Source organism: Priapulus caudatus, unplaced genomic scaffold (assembly GCF_000485595.1).
Source record: "Priapulus caudatus unplaced genomic scaffold, Priapulus_caudatus-5.0.1 Scaffold12, whole genome shotgun sequence".
Lineage (NCBI taxonomy): Eukaryota > Metazoa > Priapulida > Priapulimorpha > Priapulimorphida > Priapulidae > Priapulus > Priapulus caudatus.
The window spans coordinates 361197-385603 of NW_014577073.1; the positions used below are offsets into that span (position 1 = coordinate 361197).

General features: G+C 42.8%; 2 protein-coding genes across 2 annotated transcripts; one reads left to right on the forward strand and one right to left on the reverse strand.

The window, feature by feature from the left end:
• Positions 1–1046: 1046 nt before the first annotated feature.
• LOC106807835 (glutamine-dependent NAD(+) synthetase-like) lies at positions 1047–18411 on the forward strand. Its single transcript, XM_014810302.1, has 19 exons — positions 1047–1249; positions 3807–3867; positions 4336–4452; positions 5306–5359; positions 5728–5869; positions 6535–6623; positions 8891–9008; positions 9244–9375; positions 10386–10493; positions 10743–10834; positions 12406–12557; positions 13043–13211; positions 13435–13570; positions 13980–14086; positions 14419–14550; positions 15465–15534; positions 16143–16271; positions 16811–16987; positions 17746–18411. Exons 1-19 carry the CDS (start codon positions 1165–1167, stop codon positions 18409–18411), a joined length of 2736 nt encoding a protein of 911 aa, XP_014665788.1. The 5' UTR covers positions 1047–1164.
• A 3809-nt stretch (positions 18412–22220) lies between these two features.
• On the reverse strand, positions 22221–23810 carry LOC106807842 (tRNA (adenine(58)-N(1))-methyltransferase catalytic subunit TRMT61A-like; the record flags this gene model as incomplete). Its single annotated transcript, XM_014810314.1, has 3 exons — positions 22221–22847; positions 23065–23331; positions 23789–23810. Coding segments are annotated over 3 exons (684 nt in total), but the record flags the coding sequence as incomplete, so codon positions are not given.
• Between the last annotated feature and the right edge of the window lie 597 nt (positions 23811–24407).

The window sequence follows — 24407 nt, forward strand, 5'->3', positions numbered from 1 at the left end:
TCACTCTCAGTAGCTGATTTCGTAAGGAAATCACTCTCAGTAGCTGATTTCGTAACGAAATCACTCTCAGTAGCTGATTTCGTAACGAAATCACTCGCAGTAGTTGATTTCGTAACGAAATCACTTTGTAGACTTGATTTCGTTCCAAAATCATTGATTTCGTAACGAAATCAGTCATGCGACACTTGGAGCCCCATACTGGACACATGTTTAGACCATGCATCGGTGGCGCCAGAGGATGGTGGAGATTAAAACATGCTACACCAGGGAGGCCGAGGCCCCACCACGTCATTATAATTCGGTGGGAACAATGATTGATAAAACACTGCGTTAACAATTTAGTCCATAAGAGGATTCCGAAATATTTACCGAATATCCAATTAGGATATATTTGTTTATTTATTTATTTAAAGAGGGTTCATTTGTAAAATATATACCAACATGAGCTTAATTGCAAGTTCTTCGCCGTCAGTCACGTGCAATAATAAAAAGGTTTATAATTAAAAAAGGAGGCAGTGGCCAAAGTCTGGAAAGATTCTTAGTAAGTAAAATTTTGTGATCGATAACGGAGTAATCTTTTTTTTGCGATATTGAAACAAAGTTGTATTACCTATACAAACACGTGTTTGTATATATCTATGAATGTACACGTGTATACTCTCTGACGGCGAGGAGCTTGCAAGCTCATGTTGACATATCTGTTACCAATGACAATGTACCGTCTTTAAATTAATTAATAAATAAGTAAAATAAATGATATTTATGGTTAAAACAGAGCACGTATATCATATGATATACCAAACTGCATGCAGTGCCCCTTCGCACACTCAGGACTCAGTGCCCAATCGCACACTCAGTAGAATTGAGCCAGAGCGAGAGCGCCATCTGTCGTGGAGTTTGATGATATACGTGCTCTCGTTAAAACGTTATCGCACTGCACTCTGGGAAACACTGATGATTTATTTCGCGTTGATCTTGGGAAAGTTAATCGTTACCACGAATACAAAATTTACTTGTTCCTCAACAACTTCCGGTGTCTTCAAACATCGCAGCCCGCAGCATGTTGTGTTTTGTCAGCAAATTGGTGTACTAGCAGTTTGCCACATTTAAAGTATAATAAAATCGTGTTCATTGCCTGATCTTGCGAGATATATATCTATCATTATGGGAAGAAATGTGACACTAGCGACATGCGTGCTCAATCAGTGGGCAATGGATTTCGACGGCAACCTTAAACGTATCATAAAAAGTAGGTTGCCCTTGCCTTGTCTCTGGAAGTACCACTGTGCCAGTGCCAGTGGCGCTCATAGGGTTTATGTCCCCCAGGGTACTGCCGGAACGTACTCTGGTAACTATCTGATTTGGTTAGGGTTAGGGAGTAGGCGTAGGCGACTCCCTAGACTCGTTAGTGGAGTAGGCGAGGTACGGTCCGGCATATTAGATCGTACCAGGGTACGTTCCGGCAGTACCCTGGGGGACATAGACGGTTAGACCCTCTCAGCGCTAGTGGCAATGGCAATTGTAGCGAAGGTGCTTTGCTATCGTGATCGTATTAGTGGTTACGCGTGTGTGTATGGCTAACACCGTCTGCTAACGTCTATCAGAAACACATGAAAAGTACACAACAGCAGTAATATATACGTATTTAGTTACTCTCTTTAATAGTTACCTCTTAAACTATGTATAATCCCATAAAGGGCAGCCGCGGACACAGGCACTTGGAACGTCTCAATAAAAAAAAAGAAGGTAAATAAACACAAAATATATTTACTACCAAAGTCTTAATGTTTCTCTACTCTATTTCTCCTATAATCACCTGTAAATGCCGGTCAAATGCTGATCTGCAACACACAATTGCCAAAATTCGCTCGATGCTCGCTTGATTTCATACACGGATATCGAAATCGCACAAAGCCTGACGAAATTCTCGCGTTCGCTCCTGTTGCGCAGTTTATGTAAATGGCTGCAAGTACTGGGCTATAGGCGGCGCACTGCATTTTGGGAAACTACCACTCTGCTTTCCAACTCCCGTGTGAGCCTCGTCAAAGCCGCCAGTGGAGCGTTGCAAAAATGCTGCAGCGTTGCAGCGCAAAAATGAGGTCACGAAGAGCGCCGGTGGGTGTTTTCTGATTCCGACAGACATTTACATAAACTGCGCAATGGGAGCGAACGCGAGAATTTCATCAGGCTTTGTGTGATTTCGCGTGACACAGCTCGGTTAGGAACACAGACAGTATGTTTTTATAACAAGTGAACACTGTTCTTTAAATAGAAACAAAGATGGAGTAGAATGGTTGAATATTTGTGTTGTATTTGTATGAAATCAAGCGAGTGTCGAGCGAATTTTGGCAGCACGCTTTCCTACCTGCTATATATTTATGTGTCAGTGTGCAGCAGCTAGCGTGCGGTGTACTTGTGTGTTGCAGATGAGCATTTACAGGAAATTGTCGGCAATAATAGGTGAAAGAGAGTAGAGAAACATTAAGACTTTGGTAGTAAATAGATTTTGTATTTATTTAGTATTATATTTTATTGAAACGCTCCAAGTGCCTGTGGCCGCGGACACAAGGTTTACACGAGAGACTGTCATAACTTACGAGGATAACGCTGTGACGGTGTGCTGTCTGAAAGGATGTGCTGGCTATCGTGGTGTTCGTAGCAAAGTAGGCAGATATGTAGCGAATGAGTCTGCAAGATGTCTAATTCTTCTGCTTTCTACCCGAGCAAGAGATTTTATACCCAATCTAGAGATCCCGTCTACCTATTGTTTATCGTCAACCCCGCTGGAGCGCAACCGCCTGTAATTGGTTATCGCTTTGAAATGGCTAGTCACATGGTGACGATTACACAGCTGGGCATGTACCCAAAATAGAACAATAGAATAGTTGTGGTTCTACCCTTTTCCCCAGCTAATTGCTTACTGTGTAATTCGGCGGTGTTACACAATGGTACAAACTGAAACTGTTGCAAGTACAAATAAAAACTTCAAATCCCCTACTCCTAATAGTACTTACAAGTGTAATGCCTGCCATATATTGATTTTGTATTCATGACACTAATGTTATTGAATTAGCGATTTGGATATTACTCCGATACTACTAAAATCTTAAAGCGAGGATTTCTCAGACTCATGTTTTTACTAACCATTTTCAGAATCACATTTTTTCAACCGTTTTGATACTTACCAGTACTCCTTGCATAACATCAAATGCATATGATATAGTTAGGCTAACATGTCATAGAACAACATTCTTTCCACCATTGCCATTGGCACCAATAATGTGCACTGATCTATATTTAAAATGAGATTGTTTACATATATATGTCAACAAACCTAGCATGTTAGTTTTGCTCTCGCGAGACCGAAACGCTGTCTCTACACTAGGTTAATTACCTTTGTATACATTTCTAGATATGTACTACACTGTACTAGTCTATAATTTATAAATAATTGCGTCACATAACTGCATGCACTTGTTTTGTGGGATAGTTTGAACATTCCATTATCGCGAATCTGAACAGAAGGTAGTGAGCTTGCTGTTCATTTATTGTTTTATAGCCTATAACAGCAGGAACTTGTAATAATTTTTATGCTGATGTAATCAGTAATATGTACAGTGACAGATGAGTCTAAATTTCTCTCCATTTATTAAATTCTCGATTTCCTTGTGAGATGATCGTTTTAATACACCACGGTAGCCACTTTCACGGTATTACTAGATTTATAACTATAGTTTATTATCTGGTATTGGGTTTTGGTTTAAAATTTTTGTGCAAACAGACTAAACACTGTGGATGTCTTACAGGTATTGAAGAGGCTAAAGCAAAGGGAGCATCTTACAGATTGGGTCCAGAACTAGAAATACCGTAAGTTGGTTACAAGACCACAGAGAGAGCTTGGTTGTCTAGTAATTAGCATGCCGGGCACCTTTAGCTATGAAGGCTTGAGTTCCGACCCCGACCAAGCCAGTGAATTTTCTCGAGGTGTAAAACTTGTAATCAACACTGCTTGGACTAAATCTCATCTCTGCTGGGATGACCATGTAAAATGGTGGGCTCGTCTCCAGTAATTGGGACGTAAAAGAACCCCTGAGAATGTAAACCACTCTGGCAGTGACCGCTACCAGCCCCCACAGAGGTCGACCTGGTGAGTGCTTTGAGGCTCATTAGTAAATTTGGTAAATCGCGATTCACCAATGTATCGGTGAATCGTTACAGCCGTACCTTTATGCAGGACTTGTCTTGCTGGGCAAATCTTATCACTCATAATCTAACAGCATCAGGGTGCATATATTATTAACCTGTTAGTTAACTCCATAAATATTCTAATTGCAGTGGCTATGGATGTGCTGACCATTTTATGGAAAGTGATACCATGCTCCATTCCTTTGAAGTGCTGGCAGAGTTGCTTTCACATCCAGCATGTCAAGACATAATCATCGACACCGGAATGTATGTGCATTGAGCGTTTTCGGAAGAGTTAGACGGGCCATGAAATTCATGTTTTTGACACCAGCATTGAGGGTGCTGGTAACCACAAATTTTTGTCAGCCCTTGGCAAAGTTTGCATACGCTATATATTCTGTGTTTCTGTTTGTACAGCTACTGTATGCACCTCCGTGTCACTTCTAATGTATCTTGACATGATAGAAGGTCGTGTGTGTGTATGTGTGTATGTGTGTATGTGTGTGTTGGAAGTATTTCCCTCTTCCACCGTGTTTAGCCAAGTTAAAGGTTGCAATACAGTAAAAACTCGCGTATAAGAACCTGTATTTTTCCAGGTTAGCCTAAAAAGGTTCTTATATAATTGGTGTTAACTGGGAAATTAGGCTATTTAGGTTCTTAAATAGGTTCTTATTTTCTTAAGAAAAAAAAGGTGCTTGTGGCTGGTAGAATATTGGTGCGGGCCATTGTTTATACAAAATAATCATATAATTATAGTGACTGCAATCTAGACAAATACAAACCCTATTCTACGTTCTTATTTCTTTTTATGCCCTTTATACATAATAGAGGTATATAGACCACCAAGAACTTGTTTTAGTTAATTTATGAGTTTTAAAGTGTTAACTGTATTTTATCAAATAAGAACCTGTTTCAAGTTTTAGGCTACAACAGGTTCTTATGTCAAGGGGGTCTAAATGGAAAATCTTAGCCTAACAGGTTCTTAATCACTAGGTTCTTATACGTGGGTTTTTACTGTACTCAGCTTTCTGTTTTATCTTGACCTAAATGTACACTCTTATCATATTAGTTTTATGCCAATTATCATACGTTACGATTTCTTTTATCTTTTCTCTCGTAGGCCAATAATGCACAAGAGTGTTGTCTACAACTGCAGGGTGATATTTCTGAACAAGTAAGTGATGTGAGAATAAATGAAATTTCGATGGCGCAGTGTTTTATCGTTGGGCTGTCATAATACCAGGAGTCTATCAATATAACTAGATATCATATAATATAACTAGATATCTACATCCATAAACAACCCCAAAGATTATTGTAGTGCTGTGGCTATTGTTCATGGTTTTGAAACGTTTGTCATATGATGTGAAATTGTAATAATAAGCTACATCCAGTAAGGATTTTAATTGTTTAAAAAAAAGATCTATTATTTATGTTATCATCGTCACCACAAGGAAACATGCATCTATGTTTTGTCATTTTTTTCTGATTAGTCAGCTTTACTATATCTGACCTATGTGTTTGCTGTTTCATGTTGCATAGAAAAATCCTGCTGATCAGGCCAAAGAAGTGTATGTGTGATGATTACAACTACAGGGAGTCCCGGTGGTTCACTGCCTGGCAAAAAGACAGGACTGTGGAGGAATATTACCTACCCAGAATGATTTCCGTTATTACTAATCAGGTATTCAATATATATGAATATATGAAATAATTGTATGTTATTACTGCCACAGTACTATAATAATTTCAGAACGTACCCGCTAGAGGTGTAACGATACACTAGGCTCACAATATGATACATATCTCGAAATGTAGGTCATGATACGATGCGTATCGCGATACACAAACATAAAGAGTCAGTCAACATAAATGTTGAACAGAAACCCAATGTCAATGAAAATTACATCATAACTAGCGCTGTGCATCCAACTTGCCCCCACACTTTACTTTGTATCGATACCTCTTCTTATTATGTAGTTATTGTTTCGAACGTCAGACATGCTATTAGTCATTTATGGATGGAAATGTTGAATTTCTTGTGTTTCGAGAGTTTCATACTCCTCTATGGGACAAAATATGAGTTATTATTTTTGTTTAAATTATTTATTATGTTTTGGATTTTGTCAGTTAGATCATGTTTCTCATTCTCTCCCTCTCTCTCCTTTTCTCTCTGTCTCCCCCTCTCTCCCCCTCTCTCCTTCCCCCTCTCTGTCTCTCCCTCTCCCTTTCTATCTATGTGGGTGTGTGTGTGTCTGTATGCATGCATGCATGTATATATGTTTGCCGGTCTGTCTGGCTGTCTTGTTCTCTGTCTATCTCTCATTCTCTTGCTTTCTCTGTTATTAGAAAACGGTAAGCTTTGGAGATGGTGTAATATCCACTGTGGACACTTGCATTGGGGCCGAGATTTGTGAAGAACTTTGGAATGCTAACAGGTTTGCATTTTATCTTTATTATATAATTTTTACAATGTTTTAATTATAATAATTCCATAACCTTCCAAAATTCCCAAACATTAACTCCACTTAATTTTGTCTGTAATATCCTCACATATCCTTAACTGCTAAATGTAGTATATTCATATATTATATGTTATGTTAATAATACAGCCATGAGTTTTTGGCTCATCTGACATAGTCAGATGCAGCTTGTAGAATCGATGCAGCTTGTCGCTGTGCCGTGCGTGCGTCTGTCCCGTGCGTCAACATGGGGCCCAAATCTTAACCGCCTTGACGTTCGCGGTCACGACTTTTGGACGCGGCGGGGAGCGGGATTGTCAACGCGTGTAGGATGTCGAAGCTGAGGGCGTCAAGGTCAAAGGTCAAGAGGGATGTAAGAAGGGGAAATTCCCTCCTTAATTAGCGTATAGGGAGGATGCAGAATTGCGCCGCACAATCTAAACGGCCGACTAGTGTCGTGATAGTCGTGTCAGCCTCATGGGTAGGAAATAAGTCATCACTGCGCCGAAATTGGAGGTCAAGGTAAAGGTCAATGGCGGACAGGGCAGATTTAGACATTTTCTGACAGCACATGCGTCCTGGCTGGCAGCGATTGAAACACTTTTTTGGGTTTCAGTGCGTGACTAGCATTTTTATGCTTTATGAAAGGACATGCATGTCATTTCTATGCTGAATTGCGTTAAGAGTGAGTGTCGGATAACGGTTTTGACCCTTAAGGGCGGTTAACATGGATTCTTTATGTTAGAAAGAATTTGACTGCCGCGGTTTGCTAGTAGAATCATATACATGCCTGGATGTATTGAGGCTACAATGTCACAGTCGAAATTTCAAAGCTTAAATTTGTGTTGGAGAGGTTTATGGTCCTTAAATCTATTAGATTTCTATGGCATTCTGTACTGTCAGTGTGTTAATGTCCGTATGCATGCCAGTTGGCCACTCCAGTGCCAGTGCATGTGGTGGTTACTTGTGTGTTTATGCCCTGGGTTTATTGTTACAGGTGCAGCGTCTATTTTCAGCCTGTAGGGTTGGATAGGTGAATGGCGATGTGTGCCTTACCTTTCTGTCTTGAATAGTTGGTATACTCGTACGATGGGGCTTCATCTTTATCTGAAGCAATGTAAGCTGTCTACGGTCAGGATTCTGATTTTGTTGAAACCTTATTTTTGTAATTTTTTTACATCAAAGTTGAGTCTAACGTTATAAAATATCTCTAAAGCTCTCACGTGTTTAAGTTTTTCGTTGGTTAATTTGCCAAAATCTTGACGATGTGAATTAGTGTTATCCTAACACTATTTTACCCAATCACTGGCGTCACGTCGGGTTTGCTGCCTGGTGCTGTGGTCGGATGTCATCGTGATTTGTGTATGGTGCACAAAGTCGTGCCACAGATTCTGTTTTGATTTCGCTGTTGGCCTATTAGAATATACAATATAGGAAAATAATATAGTATGTTTATGTTATATATGTTTGGAAATTATTATTAACTGCGATGCTTATTGTGTTTTTTCTAATTTTCTGCAACAAAATGTTTGTGACTTCCTTCAGGATCGATCAGAAGCCTAGATAGACTAACGATAACAATGGTGTGGGCCAGACAGTGCCATCGGAAAGAAACGACAAAGAGTAAAAGAGAAGAGCTTTACTGAGAAACTCCCGCTTTCGTTTACAGGATTTTCATGGCTCCATATTTTGCATGCCTCGATTTACCCGCAATGTTCGCTATATGGCTAGCTGCGTACTGGGCGCCACACAATATTTTGCGCATCTGGCGTTGTTGTGAATGACGTTTTTTGGTTACTCGATGCCACGCGCCAATTCGGGTTAAAGAGCGATATTGAGCATGAAAATAAATAGAACGCTATTGTTATTTTCTACATTTTCTTTTGGTACAAATAACACACAAAATACTATCTTGCTGATTGCTCCAATTCGTGACGCTAATACGTGTAAACTGTACGCGCCATCTCATGGCACTTTCATACGATCCAACGATACCCCGCCCCACAACCCAGTTCCTCGGAAGGTTCCTGGATACCATCCCTGTGCCTTCCCTGTTTTGGAGTGTTGTGAACACATTTGGGACTAACAGGGTTTACTAGAATCCCACCACTCCACCACAGAGTCACCGCAGTAGACGTTAGATGAGTGCTGTCGCTCCGCGGCACTTGTTTTATACTTACCTATCTTTACTTGTTTACTAGTTCATCTGAAGGCATGTTGACAACGTTTTGTACTTATTTTAGCTCGCATGTGCATCAGGGTTTAGATGGAGTGGAAATTTTTACAAATTCAAGTGGCAGTTACCATGAGCTACGAAAATCATATGTCACTGTTGATCTTGTCAAGGCAGCAACATATAAGGTGATATATATAGTGAGCTGTAGTTCTATGGGTAGGTCTATATTTTAGGCCATTGTGTTATATTTGCAATCCATTCGTTTACTGACATGTATTTACATCAAAAATGATGAATGTGTAAAATATAGAATTTGATTAATTACATCATTAGATTGACTGAAAAAAATCGCAAACAGTGACTTCACTACTGTACCAAGGCTTGGTCTGGATATGTGCTTTTTGTGTGCAACTGCTGCAGAGTGGGGGTATCTACATGTTTTCCAATCTGCGTGGTTGTGATGGCGACAGAGTTTACTACAACGGCAATGCGTGCATAGCAATCAATGGCTTCATCGTGGCGCAGGGAGACGAATTCTCGCTGGCTGAAGTGGTGAGTGCGCATAGTGTAGCCGACGCGTCGTTTCGCATTCTAGCATGGGAAAAAAAGAATGCTATGTGATTGCATGCGACTATGCAGCTCTTCCTCCCTAAAATATTATTTGCCTTTATATTATTGGTGTACGAAGCAATTTATTTAGCTATCAGTCAATAGAGCTAGATGGAAAACATGGCTGTGACAACAGGGCCGTGACAACAGGCTGCAACAACAGGGCTGTGACAACAGGGCTGTGACAACAGGGCTGTGACAACAGGCTGCAACAACAGGGCTGTGACAACAGGGCTGTGACAACAGGGCTGTGACAACAGGCTGCAACAACAGGGCTGTGACAACAGGGCTGTGACAACAGGCCGCGACAACAGGGCTGTGACAACAGGGCCGTGACAACAGGCCGCGACAACAGGACTGACAGCAGGACTGTGAGGACACGGCTGTGACAACAGGACTGACAGCAGGACTGTGAGGACACGGCTGTGACAACAGGACTGACAGCAGGACTGTGAGGACACGGCTGTGACAACAGGACTGACCGCAGGGCTGTGAGGACACGGCTGTGACAACAGGGCCGTGACAACAGGGTTGTGACAACAGAGCTGTGACTACAGGGTTGTGACAACAGGGCTGGGACAACAGGACCGTGACAACAGGCCGCGACAACAGGACCGTGACAACAGGACTAACAACAGGACTGTGACAACAGAGCCGTGACAACATGACTGACAACAGGGCCATGACAACAGGACTGTGACAACAGGGCCGTGACAACAGTACTAACAATAGGACTGTGACAACAGGGCCATGACAACAGGACCGTGACAACAAGGCCGTGATAACAGAACCGTGACAACAGGGCGGTGACAACAGGGCGGTGACACTGTCACTAATCACAGCCCTTGACAATGCCACAAACAACAACAGCAATGCAACAACAATGCAGCTGTGACAGTATCACTTAATGACAGGGTCGTGCTAATGTCACTAGTGCACTGTGCACATTGTAGGAGGTTGTCACGGCAACGCTTGACTTGGAGGATGTCAGATCGTATAGGCATGCGATCCGTAGTTGGTGTGCGACTGCCGCTAACTCTGCTCCATATCCAAGGATGCAGGTGGGCTGGTTATTACCTTATGAAATATTATTAGCACTTGCAATGTAATGCTCGTAGCGGTGTTTCCAATGTATGTGTTTTCGTGTGTTTTCAAGTCTGCTATGAAACTGAACGAGCTGCATTATGTTTCTATATTTACCGACATTCTTCTGCATGATATTTACATTTTGTTGCATCGAAAACACGTAAAAAGTGATTTAGTGTATGTAAACATCACTTTCCTCCCGTAATGCTGTTCTATTCTTTCAGGCCAATTTTGCTCTATCGGGTGAGACTGATCTCTTCATGCCAACGTATGAGCCAATTCAATGGGTTTATCACACACCAGAAGAAGAAATTGCGTAAGAATATATTTTAGTATGTTACAGGTGCCTTCATGTAACCAATGCCATTAATTTGTTGCAGAGCACTGTAAAACCCACATAAATAATCATTTGTACTATAAGAGAAATTTTAATAACGCGTAGCATGCCTATACTACGTGAAAAAGGCCCAAACTCGAACATTTTATTTTGCCATAGTTATGGTTAATGGGAGTAAGATAATTGAATTTATGTAAGTAACAGATAATGAAATGCTTCTCACTTTCAGTAAGAAAGTGAGAAGTCATAAATAAAAAAACGCATCTTGTGACATTTGTCTCAGTAGTTCTACTTGCTATGCAATAATGTATGCGACTGTCATTCATGTACAGGCAGGTGTATGTGCACAACGTTAAAACGATTGACTTTTGCTAGATGTTATCTTTAACAGCAGCATTTAAGTGTGAAGCGTTTAATGCTGCTAATCTGCTGCGGTTGATAATTAGTTAATTCGTAGATATGATTCCTAGCTGAATTTGTGATTTATTGCTATATGGGGGAGTGTTTCGTGGCCCAACCTACGTGCTGAATTGCTTGCTGCCTGCTACTCATTCTGATTTTGGGTCACCCTGATGCGTGACTGTATCTATATACGGTCCTTTGTGTACACTTATCTACAGTCATGTCATACATGACTATTTCTTGGGGCTAGCCTTGGGCTGGAAGCAGACCATACAGATATGTCATTGTAGGGTAGAAGGAAATACACGGTACCTGACAGTGCCCTATTCAGGAGAGTGAAAGGGCGTGACACAGCAGGGCACATATATAGAAGTTACTAAAAGCCCTTTGTGAAATTTCAATGGTACCGTACCATGCGGGGGAGAGCCGTCATGCATGTGTCACATGTGTGCTACATGACTATGGGATTTTATTATAAAGTATTTGGATTGCATTCTGAGTAAAATCTATTTATGATAGACACACAATCTACCTCTATTTGTGGAGGAAACTTACATTGTTATCGAATCGTGAAAATTACATAAACACGTATATAGGATGGCAGATGAACTAAAAACCGTTTTATGTACATAAACGTTTGTTCAGTTCATCTATCCATCTATCTATCTGTCCATACATCCATCTATTTGTTTATCCATCTATTCATCTGTCCATTTGTCCGTCCATCTGTCTGTCCATGCATCTGTCTATCCCACTATTTATCTATCTGTGTATATATCTTTCCTCCCATCCATCCATTATTCCTTCCATTCATACATATAACATGTAAAAAGTAGGTATGTTTTAATATCGCAAAGTATGTTTGTAATTCTTATCGAGCTTAAACCTACTTATAATATACCTTATAATGTAATACATGATATGACATCTTGTGTACATTCATTGACTTGAATTGATCATCGAGAGACTTGCATGGATGGATAGACAAAAGTGTGGGTGGATGGATGAGTGGATAGCAGATTGGTGCATATACACATACATAAATCTGTTTATCAGTTTGTGATTCATCCATGTGTAAATATATATATATAGATATATACATGTATGTAATAGTGATGTTAATGTGTATAGGGGGTGCTTTGTTTCAGCATGGGCCCTGCATGCTGGTTGTGGGATTACCTCCGTCGTAGTGGCATGGCAGGCTTCTTTCTACCTCTGAGCGGCGGTGTTGACAGTGGCAGCTGTGCGTGCATCGTCGCCTCCATGTGCAAGCTGGTGTGCGAGGCGGTCAGCCGTGGAGGTATGAGGCGCATCTCCCACTGCACAGAATCTACGATCTTGAATAGTGACGAACAATTGACTTTTCGTCGGTATTGTGTACTATACTATATGTATATATATATATATATATATATATATATATGTATATATACATATATACACTATATATATAGTGTCCCCTGCATTGACACGAGCGAGGCGGCCCGTCTCGCTCAAATTCTCAGCCGCCACACAGACATTTATCCAAAACACCGCCTCGCTGACGAAAATTTCATACAATGTGTTCAGAATATCTTAGAATGCACCAAATTGCACCATTTTGTCAAAATTTAGCAGGGGGCATGCTGCTGGACCCCCCTCGCCTTGCTAGGACCTCGAAACGCGCAAACACACCAAAAAAATTTACCACCTCAGACCTTTTTGGCCGGGGGAAACACTGTATATACATACATATATTAAACACCACAGTGAAGTGGATTGCATATTTTCCTGTTCTATATGTAGACAAGCAGGTGCTGGAAGATTGCAGGAAAATAGTAGGTGATGCAACCTACACGCCGACCGACGCCAAAGAACTCTGCTCTCGCATCTTCACCACCTGCTACATGGGCACGGAGAATTCGTCGCACGTTACCAAACAGCGATCGAAAGATCTGGCATCTCAGATCGGGAGGTGAGTGTCAAAACCTGGCTACATTATTCTACTACTATATCGCTATCCAGTTTAGCTAAATGACGATTAGGTTCACTCCGGGTCACGATGCAAGTGCATTCTGCATCTCTCTCCTGTGAAACTCTGTTGCTCAAGTTTTTTATCTATCACCTGAACGTGGTGATCAACGTGATGTCGTGCGCGTTAGTCCTCTCCTGTGAAACTCCGTCACTCGATTTTCCAGCTATCACCTGAACGTGGTGATCGACGCGGCGGTGATGGCCGTCATCGGGATTTTCACGACCTTCACCGGCCTCGTGCCTCGCTTCAAGGTGAAAGGCGGCACCGTGCGTGAGAATCTCGCCCTGCAGAACGTACAGGTGAGTTCCTGCATCCGTGGACGCGTGCGCAGCGCATCTCTCCGTGATGCTGCGTAAGATGGAAGCAGTGATTTCGCTGTAAGAGATGCGTATAGTGTAGTACGGTATGTGGTATGCAGTATACAGTATACGGTATGCAGTACGGTATGCAGTACGATATGTTTATGTAACTGAGTTTTTTTAGTCACAAATAAGTTATCACGTCTTGTTAATGATTCCTATTTGGATGTTGCTTGTGTTATGCCACCACACCGTGCGTGGCAAGGATTTCGCGTGCCGTGCTTGGATTTGTTGGTAATCATGTTTGTTAGGATTCTGGCTCAAGAGATTACAATTCCTAATCGCGTGGATTTTAAAATATTTTTTGGCTGATATTTGTCGTGAATCTAAGAGAGTTTCTTCATTGCAGGCGAGGTTACGGATGGTATTGGCATACCTCTTTGCCCAACTGACGCTCTGGGCACGGGGCAGACCCGGTGGACTTCTAGTGCTAGGCTCCGGAAATGTCGATGAAGGGTAAAAAACTATGCACGAACTCAATATTGTTTAAAATAGAGAGCGATAGAGAGAGAGAGAGTGACATGTGATTCAGAGCATGTGATTCGACGAATTTTTTACTGTGATTAGATGCTGCACACTTTTCAGTATGCAAGATGGTTGTCTGGTGGGATTCCTAGGATTGACACTGTCATCAAGTGCCATACGAGTTACATTTTAGGAGAAATTGCTGTATACATACTGAACTCACGTAGCAGAGAAGGTGGGCAGCCTAGTGCTAGCTGTTTGCCGCTGCCGTAGTATAAGCATTTGTTTCATGACTGCGGTAAAATAACGTTCTCTGTACACAGACTGCGAGGCTACATGACCAAGTACGACTGCTCCAGCGCGGACATCAGCCCGATAGGCGGAATCAGCAAGACCGATCTGAAATGCTTTCTCAAGTACTGCGTCAATACGTACGGCTTTACGGCGTTGACAGAGTAAGTTCTCCACGAGTCATGTTCGTGCCGTGGTTCCTGTCCTGTTATCGTTACTGCACGTCTCTCCGTCATTCGCGTCAGCTGTCAATGTGGAGCCTCTGTGTTGGTAGCGTCTAACTCACGAACGTGCGGACTGGTGAGTGATGCAGAGATGCCAACCACTACGATTTATTCGTATTTTATACGAATTTCTATTCCTTTTGCACCACTACGACCAGTTTGTATCAAACTACGAATTTCACTGTGATCGAAAAAGAATTTTTTTTTGTCAATTATTGTCATTTTTTGTCAATTTATTGTCATTTTTGACCCTCAGAATGCAGGAAATTGCATCTCAGAATCAAAAAAATTTCCGCGGAGCATGCCAGACCCCCCTAGCAAACTCGGGTCAATAAGTGAACCTCGAACTACTAATTTGATGGCCAGAAACTGCAGATTGCTTCAAATATGTGTTGGCATCTCTGTGCCACTGACGGTCAGTGGTTACCTTTGTGTTCACGAGAAAGGGCTACAAGCTGAGAACCTTGCATACAAACCAGGCCATGCTTCTCGAATTAGTTGAGTTTTGATTTCTGTGCGTCGAAGTACAAACATACGATGGTGTGATGAATTCTGCTCATAGTCTGGAGCATTACTGTATGAAATTGATCGGTTTCACACCGGCTTCAGTCCAATCGTGTAGTCTGTCACTGATGCTGCCACAATGAGACAATTCTTCCTGAATGTGTACAGCTTAGGGTCAAACTGCGCCTTCTCATGTGTAAGGACGTGAAAAAATCATATTAGTGTAAAAACATGGTTTGATATTGAACAATGTGAATATTTCACGAACCTAGATTAGATCGTTGTAACTTAAATTCGCATTGCTGCCGTATTATGCGATGATTATATCGTTCTCCATTTCATGTTGCCAGCATACTAGATGCGCCACCGACGGCAGAGTTGGAGCCTCTCAGAGATGGAGAGATAGCACAGACAGACGAGGTATGTGTATTCTGCACGGTCTCGAATCGCTCTAGCATCTTATGACGATGGTCGGCAATGTTGTTGAACTTTCCCTGGCTCGGTCTTGAGAGTAAAAACAATGCATGGATCCGTTAATAAGTCCATGCTATGTCTTCAGTGAGAATACCAATAAAAAACCATTGGCTACTGTCGCTACGTTGTAGGGATTATGTGCATAATATATTGCCCCGCCTAGTGTGCTTCCCTTCAAACACGGTTGAATTATGGAAAAAACATGGGACTGCCAGAGTCAGGCTGTGGTTCAAATCCACAATTTAGAAATTTGATAAGGGTGTATGAACTTGTGGTTCAGTTTAGGTATGGGGTGAGAGGACACGCCATAATAACAAGGATTATGATTAATATATGAACAATGTGGACTAGTAATGTGGTAGCATATTGTCTCAGCTGCATACGTGAAAACAAGAAAATATAGCATAGAGCGGTTCCGGCATTGTAACCTTTCACACTTTCATAAATTCTTTTCTACCGATAACTTGGCATCATGCTGCAGCTATGTCATAGACTGGTGCCTGTTAGACGTTTGCCATTCGTTGCCTACATCTCATCTGTGTGTCTGTGATCAGGAGGACATGGGTATGACCTACGACGAGTTGTCAGTCTATGGTCGGCTGAGGAAGCAGGATAAGTGCGGTCCATATAGCATGTTTGGAAAGCTCGTACACACATGGAGAGATAAATATCGAGTAGAAGAGGTAAACATTACCACGAGGCAAGCAAGTGTTGTACGGATTGTGTTTAATTACATTATTATTGTATTGTGTATATTACTGTGTATGTGCTGTGCATCATGTTCTAGTATATATATATATATATATATATATATATATATATATAACGTGATTAATGATTTGACTGTTTAGTTTGATTTGGCGCAGAGTTATGCACTTGTATGCTCCACTAATCGCCCGTAGGTGTGTGCATGCTTACACACCACAAATGCATCTTCCCCGGCAGGTATGCGAAGGTCACCAATCATTAAATAGTTGGGCGATTCGTTTTGGAGTAATTTTCAAGTAATTGGAACTATGCCTAAGCAGTCATTCATCAGCAGCAAGGCATTTTAAAGTATTAGTCAAACCTTTTCATGTTAAGACTCTAACTTATAAAAACCCTAATACCCTTAATTCACCTCACAATCATTTGCTTGCGAATTAATACGAAATTTTAATAGATTATTAGATTTTAGAATTCCATGAGGTTAACACAATATCTGTGGAATACTCGCTTACAGGTGGCGGAGAAGGTGAAGCACTTCTTTCGATGCTACGCGATCAACCGACATAAGATGACAACTCTGACGCCAGCCTACCACGCGGAGACCTACAGTCCCGACGACAACCGCTACGACCATCGCCAGTTCCTCTACAATGCCAAGTGGACGTGGCAGTTCCGCGCCATTGACGTGCAGGTGAGCGTGCGAGAGCGTGTCGCCATCCCACTATATGAACTTGAATATACGGATAAAACGCGGACTAATCACGGAAATTATGCAAAACGCACGGAGAGCCACGCACTATTACGGAGCTAATCACAGTCCATAGCAAAATACACGGACTGCTACATATTAACTACGGACTGCCGTCTAATCTCTGAGAGTCCGTATCTACGTACATGGTACGTTAATTTCCCAGCCAGCGTGGCGCCCGCACACCAGCAGTGGAAGCTTCTGAAGCGGCCGAATGTTAACAGGTTCTGGCGCTCTAGCTATTTACCTGCTGTTTGCTGCCGCAATGGACCTGCCTTAACAGTCTAATCTTGTCACAGAGAGTGTCGCCATCCAGAGGTCTCGTCCGTAACTACTCTGTTATGTAATATGCCGTCGGCAATGTCTGATGAGTAACTTTGTCAACCCCCCGACCCCCCCCCCAAGGCCGAACGTGGATGGTGTGCAGCGCGTATACTGTGACCCTCCACACAATAGGCTATGCAGATTTGCTTTCTCTCTCTCTCTCTCTCTTCCTCTCCCTCTCACTCTCCCTCCCCACTCTCTCTCTTTGCATATAGAGATATATACATACACATATGCATGTAAATTATAAAATTTGTGTCTGGTTTCAAGGAAAACCGAGTTTTGTGCACTGAGAAAGTCACCATTGCCCGAAACCGTAGTAGTAAAGTATTTTGATCGGAATAACGAAAAGCATTTCATCTTCTATAATCTTCTAGTGTAGAGTGCTCATGACACACAAACAGGGAGGAGGAGGAGGAGCAAGCAGAGGAGGAGGGGGAGGGGGAGGCAGCGGCGCACGCAGGGAGCGGGGCAGGGAGAAGACGTGGGAGAACTTCATAGAGGCCGACAAGACGAAGCACCTGCCGGCGAGCGCTCAGGCCGACGCCGGCCGCGGCGGCGCCCCCTCCCCGGACGCGGGCGAGGCCGGCGTTGCCGTGGCGACCGGCTCACGGCGGTCGGCGATGAAGCCGGCGAGCAGGCGGGTGACGTTCGCCGCCGACGACGACGTGCGGCTCGTGCGCTCACGGCCCGACGGCGTGTCGGCAGGGGGCGCCGTCGCAGACGGCGAGGCGGCCGACCTTGCGACGCTGGGGAAGAACGCGCTGCTGAGGCTGCAGAAGGGCGGCGGCGGCAGCGGCGACGGCGGCGGCGAGGATCCGCGCAACCTCGCCGAGCCGCTGCCGAGCTACGCCGAGCACGTCAGCATGTACGGCGCGTCGTCGTCGGACACGGCTGCCGCGGGGACGCGGAAGCCCACCTACAGCAGCGTGTACGCGACGAGCGCGCGGCTTGCCAGCGCTCAACCCTTCCCTCCGCATCTCGTCAGGTCCGGCACGGCGCAGAGGGATCACCTCAACGTTATTAACCTGGGCGCCTGCTAACGTCGCGCGCCGTCTTAATTTAGATGGAAGTGACGACGAAGACAGGTGTAGAGTTGGCCGCTGCGTGCAGGCAGGTGTTTTTCAGTTGGCCGCACGTTTAGTAACAGTCGTAAAGGCTAAGCGTTGCTGTGGGAAGAGTTGGAAAGAAGTTTTCGATGCGACTGGTCGCAGAATTTTATGCATCAGTGCTGTTATTTTACATAGATTATTAATATTGCACATGATTAGTGCATTCTAATTCACTGCATATGTTGTAGCAATTTTGAAGTTACAAAAACGCAGCTATTTTTGGATAGATGTACGGTGTATTTATGGTGAAATTTCATGTTGGCAACGATGATGTGTATGACATTGATAAGGTCTCTGTCTGATTAAATATGCTACTGCATCTCACAGTGTCATACTCAGTAAAATATGCCGTACCCACCTTTAGCTGTTAGAAAATTCTTTCTTTTGCATAAATTTAATGAGGAATCAGTATTTTACCAGTCTTCAACACAAACTTGAAATGCGAGCTTTGTTTTAAGAATGTGAAACGTGTTTAGGCTCGTTTCAACCCTAAACATGTTCCATCTTCTAGAAAAATTCCCCCCTTTTTCAAGCTTGTGTTATAAACTGGAAAAATTAAGATTGGATGTTAATTTTGATGTACTACTGCTTGATGACAATGTTGCATAATATATCAGGTATGGAAAGTATGTGAGTTGCCTTGCATCGAGTGCTGTGGTGCCACTGTCACCCTCACATCCTTGTTTCTATAGTTGTATTTCAGTACATAAAGTATATACCAGAGGGTGTCTAAATCCGGGTGTCTAATGATAAATTCAGCAAGAGAATGACCATATACCCAATTGACATTTTAGACAAGGCTCCATAAAAAAGCTGCAATGTTGCCTACAGATTCAATTGAGAGAATTGTTGCTTGAAAGGCTGCCGCAGTCCTGCCAATAATGTGCGTGAAAATTGGCAATCTTTTTCAATAAGCTTCGAGGCTTAGAGATAGTATTGGTACGTTTTCCTGTAGATAGTAATTCTCTTATCTGACGCGTTTCTTTACTACATTGCACTTTCAGTGGTATTCACGTCAGGATGAATATAAAGACGTATATATCTAGATATCTTTATAGCATTCAGGGTCGTATTCACTGTTAATATTTCACTGAGTGATCGATCATACAGTGGGTGGCTAGGCAGACAATCGTCATATTCATGTATACAGAGTTTGATTCGTGGGTCTAACGACTGGACTGCACAGAAGAATTGATACTTTTATTTATTTTCGCTAGTGGCACCTTTATTGTCGGTGTTTCTTTGATATTCCTCACCATTTGTGTCGGATGTGCGATTCCTCACGTGTGATTTATTGGCTTGTACATATCAACAGGGTAATGAGGTTTTATTGTATAAGTTTATCAATGTATGTCTAATTATATTTTGGTACATGCCATGTATATCAGGAGTAGATAATAGGGAAGGAGTGTGACATCAATAAACAAGGGAAATTCGTCATTTACTAGCCTTATAATACCTACGATTTACTACGCGTAACTCATCCAACTTGAGCTCAAATCGGACACAGTACATTCGCCTAGCATCGTGCGAAATCGTTTCCTCGTATACACCCGCAATCCGGAGATACAGACTAAAACGTACGACACGATTCTCCATTCTTTGGCCATCAATCCAAATCCATTGCGCGCCTCTAATTCAAACAAAAGGCAGCTACCTAACGCGCTATTGCTAACTCGGCGAGGCATGTGGCTCGCTGGGAGATTAGGCATCAACACTCGGCGAGATAACCTTTGACCCGGTACACAGCTACACAGGCCACCTCTGCACATAGCTGGCATGCCTTCACGCACGCACGCCAACCGCAATCAGCAGCAGCTGATCGGGCTCAAATCTCCCAGCGAGCCACATTGCCCGCCGAGTTAGGTGTGGTTAGGTAGCTGCCTTTTGTTTGAATTAGAGGCGCGCAATGGATTTGGATTGATGGCCAAAGAATGGAGAATCAAGTCGTACGTTTTAGTCTGTATCTCCGGATTGCGGGTGTATACGAGGAAACGATTTCGCACGATGCTAGGCGAATGTACTGTGTCCGATTTGAGCTCAAGTTGGATGAGTTACGCGTAGTAATTCGTAGGTATTATAAGGCTAGTAAATGACGAATTTCCCTTGTTTATTGATGTCACACTCCTTCCCTATTATCTACTCCTGATGTATATATATATATATAAATATATGTATATATATATATTATATATATATGTGTGTGCATACACGTATTCTAGTTTTCGTGAAATTACCATAATAACAGCAATTCAATTAGGTTCATTTAATGAAATGCATATAAACACATTTTGTGTGATATAGTATGATATATGACTAGTGATTTACTACTTACAAGGTCTAGACTGTGTAGTTACTTTACTGATAGGAAGTTATGGAAAGGCAGTGTTGGCAGTTAGTGAAATAGATGCGATTCGTTAGATTTACTCTATTCACCGTGGTCAGATCCCAGTACTGAACAACAAGTGCCGCAGAGTGACAGCGCTCAACTGACGTGTACTGTAGCCGGCTATTCTTCTGATAAACTCACTGGCAACCGAATCCAGTGCGCCCTCCCGCCACCGCGTTGATAGGCTTTGCTATACCGGTAGTACAGTAATAAAGATATAGCTGTGTCGCTTTAATGACTTCGCTATATTAACGTTATCATGGATATGCGTCGAGCGCGAGCGTAGTGGTGGTGGGGGGAGGGGCGGGTGAAGGGGGCTCTAATAGCAAAAGCAGTTCAGTCCTTTGTTAACAGTCAACAAATCCATGTTTAACCCTCCTCTTGGGGGTCAAAAGGTTATCAGACACTTACTCTTCGCACATCAGTGGAAAGCACATTTCATGGCCCTTTCAATAAAGCCATAAAAATGGTGGGTCACCGCTGAAACAGAAAAGTTTTCCAATCGCTCCGTCAGACCATGTCCTCAGAAAATGTCTAAAATCTGCCCTGTGCCCCATTGACCTTTGACCTCCAATTTCGGCACAGTGATGGCTTTTCCTACCATGATGCTATACACCGACTATCACGAGCCTAGGTCGAGCCATTTAGATTTGTACCGCAATTCTGCATTTCCTCCCTATACCTTAAGTTAAGGAGGGAATGTTCTTCTTTTACACGTCTTGACCTTTGACCCCCAGCTTCGACATCCCAACTCGTTTTCGGATTACCCCCCACGTCCCGAATATCGTGACCGTACGTCGAGCGGTTAAGATTTGTGCCCAACTGTTGACGGACGCACGGACGGACGCTCATGCGATTCTACAAGCTGCATCCGACTATGTCAGATGAGCTAAAAACGAATGATGCTGCAGTGTTATAAAGAAGGTTAAGTTTTTGGCCACCCTGGCATGTATCATAGATGCTGCCATCTACAAATATCATATCGATAATTTTATCCATTGTGTAGAAATAGAGTAGTCATCTAAAAAAGTCGTAGACTAGACGTAAATAAAAAAGTATTTGTTTCAACAGGAATACAATTTGAAGAGGCGTAAACTATAGTTTAGGGACTCTTGATAATATACAGTTACATGTGGACATTATGCTATGCTAATGCTCGGTTCTAGTTTTACACCTATTACACAATTTTAATGTGACGTGCCCAGCAAGTGTTCCCACCTCGTATACAAATGTTGATTGTACATATGCACTTTGCCTTGCATTCTTCAAGGGCATGAATGTAGTAAAAGGTATCCAATCAAAATGTATTCACAATGTAAAAAGTGTTAAGCAAAAATATGACAAATTCGTATTTCAGCAATGCACTTTTTGTTTGTAATTTTCGGTATTTGTTGCAAATGGTCGGATACATGTCAAATAAGTAAGAAAAAGGTCGTTGACTGGCATCCTCAGCATGTCCTGTAACGTGCGCATGCATTGCGAATCGCTTCAAGTTGCCTTCCCTCTTAAAACGTCACTTGTTGTCTATCCGTGGCACCGAGTGCCTGGTGAGCCTTCTTCATTCGCCTTTTCATTTAATAACGTTAGTCTGTTACCAACCTCGGTGACAAAGTGGCGAATGTGAGGTACCCCGTATGTGCTGCCATCTGCAGAGGAGGTACGCTTGCCTTAAAAAAAATGTCCCCCTTCGCCATTTTCGGTGTGCCGTGAGGCCCGTGATCCTCCCCAGCAGTCGTCGCCTCGCTTGATACGCTGTGTGCGTCACTCAGTTTCGGCTGCTTGTTCGGGGCGGGTTCCGAGCTGTCTTCGCACAGTGCGTCACCTAGGTCGAGAACGGCCGGCATGCAGACTCTACGCACGTCGAAGGTGCGCAGTAGGCACTCCATCGTACAGACCTCCGTGAAGTCGTGTTCCGTTAATGCGAGGCACGTTCGCTGCACTTGCTCGATGCACGGAGAGAAGGAGCATATGCGGCCACCTGCGAACACGGTTCACGTTGCAATTACGTTCGATTCATTCGCAAACAAAATTTAAAGCGTGAAATAAATTTTTTCGGACGTGAATCGTGTCTAAAACATGCAGGCTCCTCTCTGCAAATAAGGGTAACATGAAAGAACAAGCTCACGGCATTCCGATTAACACACCTAGCCACACGTAGAATATACATCTAACCATGCTGAAGTAACTATAAGCACCTAGCAGTTTAATCGCTTGCTTTGCAGATGCTATAGCTGTCCACGGCGCTGGAAGGTCGAGAAAAACGGCGTCGACTTCTAAGTTCAGTCCAAACCCAGCAGAGCAAACATCTCGGTGGCTAGCTGTGACTAGATCGGCAAAACCGTGAGACTCAAACTCTTCCCTCGCCTTCTGCGCCCTCTGTTCGTGAAAGTCGAAGGTATTAAGGTGGCCGTTCGGTGCAATGGTTCGAAGAATGGCATGTGACAGAGATCCACTACCAGTACCTGGAATGTGACATGTTTCAATCAGATTATTTAACCACAGTAGCAAGACGCAAAAAAATCCAACCTCGCATGAAAAATGAGTTGAGAATAATCTGAGAATTGGGAACAGAAAGGACTCATATCTGTTCTCAATTTCAATTTTGTACGGTAGTTGCTACAGAGGCTTCCATTTAACCAGGCCTCGTATTTCACCATGGCACCAACAGCAAGTGCCATGATTGCACTGCCTACATGTTGCGGTGCCCCTGGAAATTGCACGACTAGCTTTGCCTCTGTGTCCTTATAAAGTACATTTTGAATATGCATCCTTAGGGGCAGTGTGTTAGGTCTTACAAAATAATCTACCTAATAAACTATGCCACTTGTTGACCACCGACAAACTTAATTTCCTGCAGAAGTGGTAAGGCTTTAACATTTTTACAATTGGGTGAAAAATGGATGAACTTAGTATTTTTACTCAATAATTTCACACGTATGTGCAAATTGCAGAGTTTTCAGCCATAATTCTACCAGATATAATTGTTAAGCGATGTGATCTACATGGCCGATATCTCATTAATGAATAAATTAGCTATTAGGTATGAGGTTATTGCATAAAAAATACTATTACTAAGTTAACACATTTTTGATGCAACTATTTTACTCTACAGCGGGGGTTACACTATAGATTTTTGTCAGCAAATTGTACCGATTTCAAGTGCATTCCAACTTTGCCCCCGACTTGACCTGATAGAAGTTGGTGTTGAGTTTCTGTTCACACTATCGATTTTTGTCAGCAAAGCATACGCGTGTGGTGATGGATTCTTCGTGCCAAGTATAGCGCATGTGCCGGCAATAGCAGAAATGCGCGCATAAATACTTCACTGGACTCAATCGTACAATGGACGCAGTGCTGCTTGTGCTCGTCACTGCTTTGCTTATTAAAGGCTCACAATGCGCATCCAAACGCTAATTTCTCCAGTACTAGACTAGCAAATACTTCGTGTCATGCATAATCATACTACCTTATGGCAAAATAAACTCTAGTTCCTCCCATTTCACTGCGCGTGACGTCACATGCGACGTCACATGCGACG

Bases quoted from the DNA above. Each gene is read 5' to 3' on its own strand.
- LOC106807835 (XM_014810302.1), top strand. From the start codon at position 1,165: ATGGGAAGAAATGTGACACTAGCGACATGCGTGCTCAATCAGTGGGCA. The intron at 6,624-8,890 runs GTTTGCATTTTA...TACTTATTTTAG, and splicing joins GAACTTTGGAATGCTAACAG to CTCGCATGTGCATCAGGGTT. The intron at 9,009-9,243 runs GTGATATATATA...CAACTGCTGCAG, and splicing joins TCAAGGCAGCAACATATAAG to AGTGGGGGTATCTACATGTT.